The 14,549-nt window shown below is 44.3% G+C and overlaps 1 protein-coding gene across 2 annotated transcripts; it reads right to left on the bottom strand.

Annotated features, from left to right (window-relative positions):
* Positions 1–9,893: 9,893 nt before the first annotated feature.
* LOC115972432 lies at positions 9,894–13,273 on the bottom strand. Of its 2 annotated transcripts, none has more exons than XM_031092721.1 (2): positions 12,989–13,273; positions 9,894–12,220 (listed from the first exon to the last, which is right to left on the bottom strand). In XM_031092721.1, exon 2 carries the CDS (start codon positions 11,953–11,955, stop codon positions 10,177–10,179), a length of 1,779 nt encoding a protein of 592 aa, XP_030948581.1. In that variant the 5' UTR covers positions 11,956–12,220; positions 12,989–13,273; the 3' UTR covers positions 9,894–10,176. The 2 variants fall into 2 exon arrangements, with proteins under 2 accessions (XP_030948581.1, XP_030948580.1); XM_031092720.1 differs by having other exon boundaries at positions 9,894–12,224.
* Between the last annotated feature and the right edge of the window lie 1,276 nt (positions 13,274–14,549).

Genomic DNA, 14,549 nt, shown 5'->3' on the forward strand with positions numbered 1-14,549 from the left:
CCAAAACGAGACTTCAGAATGCAGGGACTAGAGGTGCAGATCGACGGGGTCAATGTGGTGTTTAAAGAGCCAGTGCACAAGATCCTGGAACGGATCAAAAACGAGCCATTCTTCAGGTGGCCGAACAAAATGGGGGGCGACCCATCTCGGAGGAACCAAAACCTATACTGCACCTATCACAGAGACAGGGGGCACACAACCGAACAGTGCCGGGTATTAAAAGATCATCTCGGACAGCTAGCAAGGGCCGGGTACCTGAAAGAGTTTGTAGCAGAGTCCATTGACCGAGAAACCGGGCAGGGCGCCCAACAGAAAAGGAATCCCCTTCCACCACCCCTGGGGGTAATCGAAGTCATCCATGCCGCACCAAGAAGGGCAGCAGCGGCAAAAAGGATACTGACAGTGGCCTGCGCGGAAGGAGAATCATCCAAGAAGAAAAAGAAAGTTGGACGGCTGACCATCTCGTTCGGAGAAGACGATTTCGAGGGGACGGTCCAACCCCACGACGATGCTTTGGTGGTGACAGCCCGGATAGGCGGATTCCTGGTGAAGAGGGTAATGATTGATCAAGGAAGCGGAGCTGATGTCATGTACCCGGATCTCTTTGAAGGGCTAGGGTTAAAGACCCAGGATTTGGCAAAGTACGACACGCCGTTGGTCTCGTTTGATGGGAGGGTTGTAATTCCCGAGGGGCAAATCTCTCTCCCAATGGACATGGAAGGCAAGGCAGTTATAGTTACATTTATAGTAATCCGATCATTCGCACCGTACACCGCAATCCTGGGAAGGCCGTGGATTCACGCCATGGGGGCTGTCCCGTCCACCCTTCACGTAAAAGTGAAATTTCCTACTGAGAATGGAGTTGCCGTGGTAAGGGGGAATCAACAGGTGGCGAGGCAGTGCCTTGTCACCGTGGTCCGGTGGGAGAAGGAACAGCTCGGTCGAACTGAGGAGAACGAGAAAGAAAATTCATAGCAATTACAGAAACCCCAGGGGGAAGCTGGGGCGGACGTTGCCGAGGAGGTGCTGAAGGTAAGAATTCTCCCAGATGCTGACAAGTATTTCCAGATAGGTACAAGCATGAACGACCGGGAAAGGGTAGATATGTTGCTGTTCCTATTGCAGAACGTGGATGTTTTCGCATGGAGCCCGTACGAAGTGCCCGGCGTAGATCCCGAGTTCATTGTCCACAGACTCAACGTGGATCCGTTATTCCCCCCAAAGAAGCAGAAACCGAGAAGAGCGTCGAAGGAACACGTCGATGCAGTAAACCTGGAGGTACAGCGGCTGAAGGATGCCAGAGCCATAAAGGAGATATTCTTCCCGAAGTGGTTGGCAAACACTGTCGTGGTGAAGAAGAAGAACGGGAAATGGAGAGTTTGTGTGGATTTCACAGACTTGAACAAGGCATGTCCCAAGGACCCATTCCCGATGCCCAAGATTGACCAGCTAGTAGATGCGACGTACGGGCATCCGAGGATGAGCTTCCTAGATGCCTTCCAGGGCTACCACCAGATTGCCTTAGCGCCCGAAGACCGAGAAAAGACAGCATTTATCTTCCCGAATGCAAATTATCACTACGAGGTCATGACGTTCGGATTAAAGAACGCCGGGGCTACGTATCAGCGAATGATGACGAGAATGTTCCGAGAGAAAATTGGATGCACGGTTGAAGTTTATATTGATGATATGGTGGTGAAAAGCAGAATTGAGTCGCAGCATACCGAAGATCTCTGGGAAGTGTTTGAGATACTACGTCGGCACAAATTGCGCTTGAATGCCGAGAAGTGCACTTTCGGAGTGGGGGCTGGTAAGTTCCTGGGATATCTGATCTCTACTCGGGGAATAGAAGCTAACCCCGACCAGATAGAAGCCGTGAACCGCCTCAAACCACCAAGCAATCCCAAAGAGGTGCAAGTGCTCACTGGAATGTTAGCGGCCCTGAACAGATTCATCTCCAAGTCTGCCGACCGTTGCCGGCCTTTTTATCAGCTTTTGAAAAAGTGGAAGGGGTTTCGATGGGACGAGAGCTGCGATGAAGCCTTTCGAGAGCTAAAGGAGTATTTGGCAAAGGCGCCGAGGTTGACGGCCCCGGAGCCCGGGGAGGATCTGTTTATGTATCTCGCTGTCACCGACCATGCAGTAAGTGATGTGTTGCTAAGAGACCGGGGAGTGCAGATGCCGGTGTATTACGTGAGAAAAACCTTGGTCGATGCCGAGACAAGGTACCTACCTCTCGAGAAGTTAGTTTTGGCCCTGGTGCACGCCACGAGAAAGTTGCCACATTACTTCCAGGCACACACAGTGTTCGTCCTCACCGAGTATCCGTTGCAGTCACTATTGAAGAGATCAGACTTCACAGGGCGGATTGCCAAATGGGGGACTCGGTTGGGATCGTTTGACATAAGATACCGACCTAGAAGCTCAGTGAAGGGACAGGTTCTGGCTGACTTCATCGCAGAGTTTACACCCAAGGATGAAGGCAAGATAATCTGTAGTACGGAGATTCGCCCGTAGAGGTTATTTGTAGATGGCGCATCGAATGCTATGGGGGCCGGGGCTGGTATAGTCATAGTCACGCCTGAGGGTATACGACTGGAACACTCCCTCAGATTGGGGTTCAAAGCCTCGAACAATGAAGCCGAATACGAAGCCATGCTGGCCGGGTTAAGGGCAGTATTACATCTGGGCGCGAAGGACGTAGAGATCTACTCTGACTCTCGACTGGTTGTTTATCAGATCACTGGGGACTTCGAAGCTCGGGACCCCAGAATGAAAGCTTATCTCAGTACGGCAAAGCAAATTATCAGTCGGTTTGGAACGGTAAAGATATCCCAGGTAGCCCGGTCACAAAACAAGCACGCTGACTCTCTTGCCACGTTAGCCTCATCGGCTACCGAGGATACGCCGAGGCTCATCACGGTAGAACTTGTAAGGGAGCCAAGCATCCATGTGAAGAATGTTCCCGACCAAGCCGGAGTAGAGATTGCGCAAGTGGCAGTGGCTGGTCCAAGTTGGATGAGCCCGATCATAGACTTCCTTGCCGAAGATACGGTTCCGGAGAATGAGGCCGAGGCCAACAAGATTCGACGAATGGCTCCCAGATACTGGCTGTCTTCAGACCGAAAACTGTACCGAAGATCCTTCGCAGGCCCTTACCTTTTGTGCCTACATCCAGAAAGAGTCAAAGAACTTCTAACCGAGCTGCATGAGGGAGTGTGCGGCGGGCATGCCGGGGGACGATCTTTAGCACACAGGGCAATGACACAGGGATTTTGGTGGCCACAGATGCAGAAGGATGCCGCCGAATACGTTCGGAGTTGCGAACAGTGTCAAAAGCACGCCCCAATGATCCATCAGCCTGCAGGACAGCTAAATCCTGTCAGCAGCCCGTGGCCATTTGCACAATGGGGGCTTGACATCCTTGGGCCTTTCCCCCGGGCAACGGGGAACCGCCGTTTTGTATTGGTGGCTGTAGATTACTTCACAAAGTGGGCTGAAGCTGAAGCCTTGGCTAATATCCGGGATTCTGACGTGAAAAAGTTTGTATGGAAAAACATAGTTACACGGTTTGGGGTGCCGAATTCGCTAGTGACGGACAATGGGCTGCAGTTCGACAGCAATGCTTTCCGGAGCTTTTGTAGTAAGCTTGGCATCAAGAACAAGTATTCAACTCCGGCGTACCCACAAAGCAACGGCCAAGTTGAAGCGGTAAACAAGACTATTTTGAACGGGCTCAAGAAAAGGTTGGACGGAGCGAAGGGAAGATGGGCGGAAGAGCTACCCAGTGTATTGTGGGCCTACCGTATGACCCCCAGGAGATCCACGGGTGAAACCCCATTTTCCCTGACATACGGCTCAGAAGCAGTAATACCAACCGAGGTGAGCTTATGCAGTGCACGGGTTGCCGGGTTTGACCCCGTACAGAACGCCGACCTGATAATGGAACACTTGGATTGGCTAGAAGAATGCAGGGAGGCCGCGACCGTACGTCTTGCCGAGTATCAGCAGAAGCTGGCCCAAAGGTACAACCGAAACGTGAAAAGCAGGGAATTCAGTGCCGGGGAACTAGTTTTAAGACGGGTAGTAGGGAACATGCGGGACATGGCTGCAGGGAAGCTCGCTCAGAGTTGGGAAGGACCATACAGAGTCACAGCCATTGCGGGTGCAGGGGCTTATTACTTGGAAGACCTTGACGAGAGGCCGCTCCCCCGACCATGGAACGCCAACAACTTGAAGAAATTCTACGCATAATCATCGGTGTAAGCCAGAACTTGTATTCCATTGAAATTAAAAGCATGATGAATCCTTTTGTATATGCTGTTTTTTACTCCTTGACCGCACGCCGAGAGAATCACCATCAAATCTATAAGGACAGAAACCTGACCCTCGGCTCGATCAATATCGCCGAGCAGGTGGAAACCTTACAAATAAATCTCTAAGGACAGAAACCTGACCCTCGGGTTCAATCAATATTGCCGAGCAGGTGGAAACCTTACAAATAAATCTCTAAGGACAGAAACCTGACCCTCGGCTCAATCAATATCGCCGAGCAGGTGGAAACCTACAAATAAATCTCTAAGGACAGAAACCTGACCCTCGGCTCGATCAATATTGCCGAGCAGGTGGAAACCTTACAAATAAATCTCTAAGGACAGAAACCTGACCCTCGGTTCAATCAATATTGCCGAGCAGGTGGAAACCTTACAAATAAATCTCTAAGGACAGAAACCTGACCCTCGGCTCGGTCAATATCGCCGAGCAGGTGGAAACCTACAAACAAATCCCTTAGGACAGAAACCTGGTTCTCGGTTAAACTCAAATTTCCGAACAGGCGTAAACCTAACAAGCGAATACTCTTAAGACGAAAGCACGATTCCCGGTTCACCAAAGCCTGATGAAAACCTAACCCTTTTACAAATACTAAGTCAAATAGCGCTCTCAAATTACACAAAGCGCCGCACAACAGGTTCTCGGGGGTACCATTCTATTAAGCAGCCATAGCACTGGCGTGATTCAAGCAAAACACATAAATAGATATAAACTCACTCGACAAATTGAAACGGAAAAAGAAAACGGAGTACTAATTAAATAAAGCAATTGTGCAATCACCACATCCCGGTGACGTGGGCAAATAAAACCAACAAAATAAAGCAATTGTTCGGTCACCACATCCCGGTGACATAAGCAAATAAAACTAATAAAATAAAAATAAGCAAGCAAATAAAAGTAAAATTAGCTGGGAGGTTGGGTCGGCGGTGTCGCTCCCTGCTGGACGGTCAAGGGAAAAGGCGGATCCTCACCGAGAAGCTCCTGCACAGTCGGGATACTGGTGGCTTCCATTTCCTCGGGCTCGGCGTGGGCATCGATTTGCTCAACCAGCTCCCTCATACTGGCCGTCTCCTCCTCGTCAATAGCCACCGGGGCATCCTGAGCAGCAGGAGCGGGGCTCGGGAATGGAATTTGGCCGGGGTCTCTTAGATGCGAATCCTCAGGAACTCCCATTGCTTGGAGAGCGGCAAACCACCCGGCCTCAAAACCCATATTCCGAGCCCGAGCAACCACCGGCTCTACGGAGTTTTCGGCATCAGCAAAGACGACATCGTACCATTTCTGCTCCGCGGCAGCCAAGCCTGCCCTGAGGTCGGTAATCTCGTTCGGCGTTGGAGGTGTTAAGGCTGATGGCTTGGGCTAGCTTAACCTCCGTCTCATTCTGCTGAGTTAGGAGCTCCGCGCACCTTTTCTCGGCCAGGGACCGATTCTTCTCTGCAGTTGCAGCCTTTTTCTCAGCAGACTCAGCGGCCTTCAGCTTTTCCTTAGCCGTTTTCACCGCCGCCTCCCGCGCATCCTTCTCGCGCTCGTTCTCCTCGGCAAGCTCTCGTGCCCGAGTAGCCACAATGTGGGCCATTTGAGCAGCCTAGCAAGCACAAAGGTTAGAAAAGAAGCAAAAGGAAATCTGTATGAAGGACTAGATAGACAAAAGAATTACCGCAATGGCGTGCCACTCTAACCGGCGCCCTACGGACTCCTCGGATCCTTCCTCGAAAGCATGCACGTCCTCGGGAAGCTGGAGAGCTTCGGCCAAAGATTGGGCAATACGGCCGCCCTCGCCTTTATCCCACATCCGAATGCAGGCGGTTGAGGGCAATGGCTTGCCGTCCAGAAGGATCTTTGGCTCCCACGCTGGAGCCACTTGGGAGGAGGACGCGCCCCCCGTGCCAGCTTCGGTTGGCGGCTCGCGGATAACAATGCCACCTGTTGGACGGGGAGGAGTCTGGGCAGCAGCATCTCCCGGGCCCGTGGAAGGTTGATCGGTAACTTTTTGCTTCTTTCGGGCACGTCCGGCCTGCGTGGAGGGTGAAGGCTGAGGCGCTTGACCCCGGCTCTGGGAAGGCGGTGGCTGATTGGATTGCCGGGTACTGGGCACGAACCGTTCTATTGACATCACCTTCCTGGATACCATCCTTCCCCTAGGCTGGATAGCTTCAGCTAGCAGGGCAGCCGCTTCTATCACTTGTTGTTGAGGCACGGCGGCTGGATTCTCGGGAATGGGCTGCTCTTGCGCTTGGCCTTCTTGCTGTATGGCTTCGTGGGCTATCTCCCTGAGGCGCCGGGATGCTTGCTCCGCGGATTCGTCTCGCAAAGGAGCTAGCTCGTCCGCGCAAGTAAACCGCCGACCAAATTCCCTTACTTCCCCGGTTGTAAGATTCGGCGGCAAAAAATTTACGTACCGGACGTCTATATACGATAGCAGGGGGCTGTCAACTATCAGCGCCTGCTTGAAAGGCTGCCAAGTAGAATAAACCGGATCCACTCCGAGGATCAAGTGCGAGGCCCAGAGTTGTCCGTCCCAATGCACGTATATCTCAGAACGGAGGACGAAGTTTAAGTCTTTGGCATGGACGGCTCTGAGGTCCTGCCCAAACACTTTGCCGTCTGCAAAAGATCAGGTGACACATTAGTCTACAATAATAAAGTTCTTTTTACTCCAATAAGAAGAAAAGGAGAGGTGGAGGGAAGCAGTTATATGAAGGGGATGGTACGAACCCACTTCACGCTGCGTAAGGGGGCAAGGGATCTCCCCAGCAAACCATTTGCCGCGCACCCTAACGAACTCCCCGGCGGAGTTCCTGTTTGAATCGGGTAGGCATGATATCAGTCGTACCCGTGCATCTCTTGTCTTTAGGTAATAACCGGTGGCTTTGCTCCCACAGAGCCTATACATTTGGTTAATGTCATGGTGATCTAGCTGTAAGTTAAAGGTGCGGTTCAACTTACTGACACAACTAACTACCCGGTAAAAGTTGGGGGGAAGCTGGTCGGGGCACAGCCCATAGTAAGTGAGTGTGTTTATCAAGAGGGGATCTACGGGGAACCTGACCCCACCTTCTAAAATGGACATCAAAGGAAAGAAGGCTGTACCCTGCCCTCGGTGGAGTTCAATATCACTCTCGTGGCAGTAAGCCACATCCACGTCATCGGGAATGTTAAATTTATTCCTAAAGGTGGCCAAAGCAGCCGGGGATTCTAGAAGGTAAGAGTAACCCATCTATAACGCCTAGAACTACAGAAGTAAACTCAAAGAAATAAAAGCTGAAGGAACAGGAAGGGGAAGAAAAACTTACTTTGGGTTCTAAGGAGGAAAAGAACACTGGGTAAGCAAGCGCACAGAAATGTGATCGGCAGAGAAAAAGCTCTAAAGATCAGAGGCGAAGGAAAAATAGAATGGTGTTCAAAGGGAGACTATTTATAGAGCCAAAAAGAAATGGGGGAAGAAGAAGCGCTTAATCAAGCAGTAAATGGGCACAGTTTACGAGCGACCCAGCGAATGCCAAGCGTAACCAATCCGCGTGCCGCTTCGGTTCACGAGCCGTCAGACAATAATGACGACTGCGTCTGGCGCCGTGAAACGGCGCGTCTTTTGAGATGAACATTAATAAGAAGTAACAGTCATAGGTCCCAGGCTAAAAGACTCTCGAGGTCAAAAGGCCCAGTCCCAATCGTACAGCGCGGGGATCCCAGGCCCATACAGGCCCTGGGCCTAGTCCCATACCGGCTTTGGGCGCAGGCCCAGTAGAAAGGTCCAGTCATCCTGCGCCCTCCCTGGTGTTTCCATAAATACACAGACAAGTGTTGGGCATTAAGTTCCAAGAGGTGATCGGTCAAACGTTCCCGGACAAGTATATGAATCTTTCCCGGGAAAATGTGGTATGCACGGGAGACTGAGTTGCCGAGCATAATCGATCCAGCTGAAATCAAGTTCCAAGATCATAAATGCAGCACCGCCCCCTCACCTAAACATCCACTTAAATCAAATAATATTGGACCTTCAAAAGCACAAACGGTGGCTGTAATCATAATCTTCCCACTAACCTTGGCTATAAATAGAAGAAAGTTGGGAGAAGAAAGGGTTCAGAAAATTTAAGGGAAAAGAGTGAAGGAGTGAATATCAACTGGGCGTTGCTTTGAGTCTCTCTGCCGAGAACGACCCATAGTAGGAAATCTTCAAACCCACTACAAATAGATTGTGAGCCCAAAGTAATCCAAGGCCCATAGGTCTTATACTTGGTTCTTACAGCCATAGTAATAAAAATAAAAATCAATGATAAATGGATGTGTTTTTAACCAATTTCTCTTTATTTAATCATGTTCCCTTTATATTAATACTTACAAATAATTACTTTAATTTCATTGAGATAATGAATTGGGTGTTTGCGTTTGAGGTCCCCATATTTGGTTGTGAGAATAGAGTGGTTGAGGAAATGTTTGAAAGATTGCTTAAATTTATGTAATTTTAGGATGTACAAGTATTTTATGCTTTAAATTCTTATTTATATATTTCAAAATCATTTAATCAGTATAAAAAATTAAATCTATTTTTAATGGTAAATATTATAATATGTTATAGTCTTATAGTGTTGTATAATATTTTTTAATAAAATATGAATTAAAAAAAAAATCAAGTTTCAAAGTATTCAACAATATTGTGGGCAAACATAAATATTATATAACAAATTTACTATTATATGTAGGTCTTAATATATATAAAAATGATTTCAAATTAAATTGTAAAGTACTCCGCGCATAGCGCGAAACATCATCTAGTTTTATTAATGTTTATGGATAAAATTTAAATATAATTTCTTAAGCAATGTATCATGAAAGCTCGCCTAGGTTGAGTGGTCATGAAAGCCTTGAATTCGATCTTAAAAGGGCAATTTGGCAAAGGTTCAAGCTAATCTTTCATTTGTCACATCTCCATTAGTGGCAGGCAAGTAAAAATTTGCTTTGCAGAGAAGAATAAGGTGGATTATTTCTTGTTCTTTCTAGGTTCTCTTACTTTTTGTTTTTTTCCGACCATAGGCATCATATAGTTTCAAAAGCTTCAAAGGAGAACACTAAGATCCAAGACTTATTCCTTTCACATTCGACCACATGAATTATTAGCATTCAAAGTTACTGTCAACCATGAGTCAACAACAGATCAACAAGAAACAAATATTCCCACTAAACCAATTTCTGTAACAAAGCTGAAGCATATATCCAGCTGAAAAAGCTTTCTCATTTATGATCAAGATAGGGGGGAAAAGGGCTGCTCTAGACGTGCGAAAAAAGATTTTATTACATTCCCATGCGAGCTTTAATGGGAAGGTATCTAGGCACATACATGAACTAGGCCTGAAAAGCATACCAGTAAAATTTAGATTCAAATACTCCCACTATGGATTAAAGCGGATACTAGATAATGGAGTGAACATTTTAACCCCACACTATTCTGTGTACAATCATATCATGATGGAAAGAGAGAAATCCAATTGCAAAGCCAGTTTCCTAGGCAAATAAAACCTCTTTTAACATTCCCTCCTAATAAAAGAGCTGGTGGAAGACCCCAAACCTCTCTCTCTACAATGGTTAAATAAAAATCACAGTAAAAAACAATGATAGAGATAGTCAATCTAAATTGAAGCAAATTAAGGAATAACATATTTTGCCTGGGAAGTTTTGAGTCAACAAGATATTGAAAAGAATGACTAGACTAGACGTCATAGCTAGGTTCATGCATGGAAAATTTTAGAAAAGCTTTTGTTTAGTGTTCATCCCCACCGATTACTTTGGAAATAAACGATCATATTTAAGTTCTGGGATTTGAAACCCCGTGAGTCCACCATCAACTATTTAATTGGAATTCCTGTGGAAGTTGTTGGCAACATATTGTTCTGATAATGCATAGCTTCCACCAGAAAATGTTATGGCTCCTCCATTCATCCTTAGACCCATTATGTTGTAATTGTCTTGGGGTAGATTTTTCAAACCACGCTGGCTTGGAATGCAATAGGCTTCACCCATACCCTGATGAAGTGGGACTGGGAAACCAGTTCCAATGCTTGTGGTTGGAGTGCTGTTTTGGTTGAGGCAACCTACAATATTGGAACTTGTTTGAGTAAAGCTTCCAAGTCTTTCTTCTTGCCGCATGTCATGAAAGTACCCGCAATAAGAACTTGAATTGAGCATCACATTTGCATTTGATAAATTCACATCCCTTTTATTCCCAGAAGATCTTGGGCTGGCATAATTGCATGGAGATGTCTCAAGCCTGTAATTCTCAATACCGGCTTCTGTTAGAATAGTAGGTAATGTCAAATACATGGAAGAAGCAACCTGACCTGAGGAATTGGATGGAAATTTTGGATTAGCAGTTGTTGCCAACCTTTCTCTTTTGTCATTTTCAGTTGATGGCATGGATCCAATGGCTTGCCTGTGATCAACTTGATCTTCAAGTACTTTTGAGCATTTACTGGAATCAGCTATCCTTTTGCCTTTTACAGATCTTTCTGAAGTGCCGTTATTGCAGTTTTGAGCCCTCAAGCCTAATACAAAGTTCTTCTGATGTTGCACTTGGATGGAAGGACTAGATTGAAGATTTCGCATAACAGATGAGACCAACCTTGTTTTGCCTTTCTCCTTTCTTGTAGATGCACTAGGTCCAGTAGATTGGCCATAATCAACTTGATTTTCAACCGCTCGATAGCGATTATGATGACCAGTGGCCTTATTGCTATTAAAAGGCCTCTTTAAAGATCCATCATTGCAATTTTGAGCTCCCATGCCAGACTTCAAATTGTCATGATGCTGCACAATGTTTGTGTCATGGTTGTTTTGATGCTGTTCTTGGATGTTCTCTTTAAAGTTGTTTTGACACTGCACTTGAATCGACTCCTTGAAGTGGTTTTGATGCTGCACATGGAGGGTGTCCTCAATTTTTTTTTGGTGCTCCAGTTGGACAATGTCCTTGAAGTTGTTTTGACGCTGCACTAGGACATAATCCTCAAAATTGTATTGAGGGTGCACTTGAGCATTCTCCTCAAAGTTGTTTTGATTCTGCACGTTGTTCTTCTCAAAGTTCTCGTGCTGCACTTGGATATTCTCCCTTCCACAACTGCCTTTTCTATTTTTTGATTTCTGAGCAGTATCATCTGCCACCAATTTTTGCATTTCCTCCTTCATCCATCTAAACAAATTTTCTCTCGTATCTTTAAGATCCTGTAATAGAGAATCCATGAAGATTTTAACATCATCCAGGGCCGCAGGGTCATAAGCACTAGCTCCATTCTTATTTCTATTAAGCTCTTCGGGAGAATTCCTCCCCATTGCATTATTAGCTAAATTTTCCTTTCTACTCCTTCTGGCATCCTTTTTCTTAGCCTTCCCAATTTTAATTTGACCCCCATTGCCAGGAGTGCGCTTGCCCTTTTGCTGAACTCTATTGGTGTCCATGGCCTCATTATGTTCATCAGAAATAAAGCTGGAAACTAGTTTATGCTTCTTAAGAACTGGCTGGCTACTTGAACTTGATTTGGACTCTTCACTTGAAGAATCAAACTCAGTGTCTCCCCTCCTAAACTCCCACCGCTGCTGAAATTTCGGTTCCTCTCCCATATTTGAGGTGGGGGGCATTATCAAAATCAGAGCTTTACAGTGTTGGGACTATGCAAAAAGTGAAATAATCGAATATCTACTGCAAGAGAAGCTCCCACTTAAGAATGCTACAATGAGTTTTTTGAAGAATGAAAGCTGTTGGATACAAGTACTTCAGTCTTCCACCCAAATTGAAGCTTGAACTCATGTCAAGATCATATGAGTTATGCTGGCACAACACCTTCCAATGAACAAAGTTCAGCGAAGTGCCTGAAAGAATATCAAATCTGGCTTCTCCGTTCTTCTATCTTGCAAAGAAAGAACAATCAAAACTAATCAGAATGATTCAAGGGGACAGAGATATAGCAGATATCAAAAGTTTCTCATAAAAAAAATACAAAACATGTAAATGAACCCAGAAGGGGAAAAGTACTTAAAGCAAGATAAGACTTCTTTTCAAAGTTTTCACATTTTGATCTTAGAGCCACCAAAAAAAATAAGAAAATAAAGCAAGTGGTTTTACAAACATACTATACGATAGAAAATCAACAGGCAGACCATCAACAACCAGAAATTAACAGCATACATTGAAAATCCAAATGTAAAAACAAAAGCCCAATTGGGAAAAAAAGAATGCCTACTTTTACAAGTTCAAAAACCCAATTTTTTACCTAACAATGCAAACAATCAAGTAAATTTTTTTTTTTTTTCCAAATTATGAATTCTCAAAAGTCAAAGCTTCTCATGAAGCAAATTCAAATCCCAATAAAGACCTAAGCTTGCATAAAAAGACTACCTTTTCATTTAAAATCAAAACTTCATAAACCCAAAAATATATATAAGAAGAACCTTGTACAACTCCACAAGAATATAACAAAAAGTAACAAACAGGCACTGGAACAAAAGACACCAAACAATGAAATTCCGAATATTATCTCACATACCCAGAAACATGATCAAAATACACATCAAACAATGAACAACATATTAAGAAAAAAAGATACCATTACAAAGTGAACCAAATAAGAACAAAATTAATGGGGTTTTATTTGGAGATAGATATATTCCTAACCATTTTGTCAGCAGATGAATATTGGTGCAAAGCAAGAAATTCCCATCCCCATGATCAAAACCTCCATGTCTCACTGGAACTCCCCCTTATTTTCCTTTGCACTTATGTCTTACACTGGCCCTCTTCACTAATGGAAATAAGTGTTTTTTTTTTTTTAAAGCTTTTTTGCTGTCTGTGTAATTGTTATTTCCATGTGTGCAGTTTTGCTGTATTTGGTGAGACAGTGAGTTGGGTAGAGAGTGGCAGAGAGAGTTATGGGGATTTCTCTCTTTCCAATAAGTTGGTCTGGTGGATGGATGATTGCTAAGATAATCATCAATGGTTTCCTTTTAATTATTGTTTGGGAAAAAAAGCAGTTTTATTTAGTATGTTTCTCTTTTTTTCCACTCAGATTCACAACCCCAACGTTTCTTATCTGTACCAACCAAAGCCTGCTGTCCATGTTGGGAAACAAAGTTTGCCTTGCCATATAGTTCTCTTCCTGCCTTGCCTTATTAGGATCCCTCTTCTCTCTCGTCTTTTATGTTCTTGCTTTTCTTGTTTTGAACAATCCCTGTTGGAATCTTTTACTTCCATTTTTGGTTCTCTTTTCAGGTATTTGACCAAAAAAATGGTCAAAATCACCGAGTATTTTTTTTTTCTTTCACACAGTATATCCTCAAAACTTTCAAACAAAGACTAATCACTGTTCATGATGGATGGGCCCATAGTGGGGTAAATCGCTCGCTCAAGAAATTTTTTCAAAGTACAAGTAGCCGAACTCAAACTAGGAAGCACATCCAATTGAACCTAGTACAAGCACCCTGAGACCGAGTACCCAACCAACTCGGCCAACCCCCTGGGTTAAAATCACCAAGTATGATATTGGTTCCCTAATAAGTATGAATTTTTAGCTGATCCAAAACCCATGTTGATGCATCCCATGCCCAAGAGTGTGTGTAAATATATAATTTTAAAAAAAATCATGGTATAGAAGTTAGATAAAGAAAGCGCAGAGTTTTGTAACTCATCCTGTTTCATGGTATATTTTAGAACATAGAGGATTCAATTACACCTCCCTAAATATCAAATTATATACATATAAAGAAATAATGTTCAAATAAACTTTTTTTTTCTTTTTCAATTTTTTTGAAGTTCAACTAAACGATTAAAACTTGTATTTAAAATGGGAGTGTGTTCGTTGCCTTAAAATTTAATATAGGTATTTAGTTATATCTCAATTCTAATGAAATATTTGAATTTTAACTCACATCTTTTAGGTAAAAATAATTAATTCTCAAATATCTTATATATGAGAAAGTTATTAATGTGATACTTAAATTCATCTTCTTCTTTTTTTCTTTCTTAAAAAGTTAAAATTAAATAAATAGAGTTAGTTTTAGAATTTTTTTTTTTTATTATTTATCCAAATAAGATGTTTATTAATGTTAAAGGTAATTTTTTCATAGGTTTAGCTTACCTCCGGTACTTTTTTAACTGGACATGTCTTTTTGTTTTAAATATACAATAGCAAATGGTAATAAGTTTTAATCTCAACATTTTATTTAGTTAGTGTGTGATG

This window comes from Quercus lobata, chromosome 12 (assembly GCF_001633185.2).
Source record: "Quercus lobata isolate SW786 chromosome 12, ValleyOak3.0 Primary Assembly, whole genome shotgun sequence".
Lineage (NCBI taxonomy): Eukaryota > Viridiplantae > Streptophyta > Magnoliopsida > Fagales > Fagaceae > Quercus > Quercus lobata.